The 1,119-nt window shown below is 69.2% G+C and overlaps 1 protein-coding gene across 1 annotated transcript; it reads left to right on the forward strand.

Moving 5' to 3' along the window:
* Window positions 1-684: 684 nt before the first annotated feature.
* On the forward strand, window positions 685-991 carry AURANDRAFT_69483 (hypothetical protein; the record flags this gene model as incomplete). Its single annotated transcript, XM_009045253.1, has 1 exon — window positions 685-991. A coding segment is annotated over one exon (307 nt), but the record flags the coding sequence as incomplete, so codon positions are not given.
* Between the last annotated feature and the right edge of the window lie 128 nt (window positions 992-1,119).

Below are 1,119 nucleotides of genomic sequence, written 5' to 3' on the forward strand. Positions count from 1 at the left end.
CCGGCCCGCGGGGAGAAGGGCGGCTGCTTCCAGCCCCGCTTGAAGGGCAGGAAGTTGAAGAACTCGCGGTAGGCCCGTTCGACCTCGTCCGCGGCCGCGAGCTCGGCCGCCGTCATCGGCGCGTCGCGACGCGGCCGCGCCGGCGCCGCGGTCGGCGCCGGCGCGGCGGGCAGCGCGAGCATCGGCGCTGGAGTGTGCTTGACCGGAGAGCTCGAGGCCGGTGATGCACGCCCGGGACTCGAGGCTGCCCGAGCGGCCGTGCTCGAGGCAGCGCTCGACGCAGCAGGAGCCTTCGCGCCGTAGCCGAAAAAGTCCGTCACCGCCGCGGACACGTCCGCGAACGGGTCCCAGCACGAGTCCTCATCGAGAGCTGCGGCCATCGTGCAAAGGCTGAATAGTGTACGCCGTCGTTGCAGAGCACAGTGCCGGAAGGGTGAAGTGCCATTTGCCACACTCGAACGCGTGCTCGTCATACGCTGCGTGGCCGGGGCAATCCTTCGTCCTCTTGGCGCTCGAAACCACGTGGGGTGGGCACCGTACCAGCGCACCCGCAAGGTCTTTCCGGTCCATCCACGACGCGCGACAGCCTCCCGTGGTCCACCAGCGCCAGGAGCACTCACGCGCGTCCTCTGGCAGCTCCGAACAACAACGCCTCTGGCAGCTCTCCGCACACAGCGGATCGCCATGGGCAACTACTTGAGCCGGAGGAGCGCCGAGGAGCGGCTCGAGGCCCGGGTCGCCTACCTCGAGGCGGAGAACGCGTCGCTGCGGCGCGCCGCGTCGCGCGGCGACCTTCGCGCGCCGCACCACCGGCCGCGGCTCCCGAGCTGGGACTGGGAGTTCCGCATCCCCAGCGACGTGCTCATCCTGTGCCTGTCGCGCGTGCCCTTCGACGACCTGGGCAGCGTGCGCGCCTGCTGCGGCCGCTGGCACCGCATCGCGCGCGAGGAGTCGTTTGCGCTCGAGCGGCGGCAGACAGGGCAGGACAAGGGTGATTCAACGTCGCTTCAACGTGAGTGTTCCGCGCGCGCGCGTTCTAAAAAAAGCATCCACGCTTCGAGACCGTTCCGAGAGATGATCGCTCGTCCAAAAATCAGCCGAAACGAGTGGAAACCGGCC

This window comes from Aureococcus anophagefferens (assembly GCF_000186865.1).
Source record: "Aureococcus anophagefferens unplaced genomic scaffold AURANscaffold_1959, whole genome shotgun sequence".
NCBI lineage: Eukaryota > Pelagophyceae > Pelagomonadales > Pelagomonadaceae > Aureococcus > Aureococcus anophagefferens.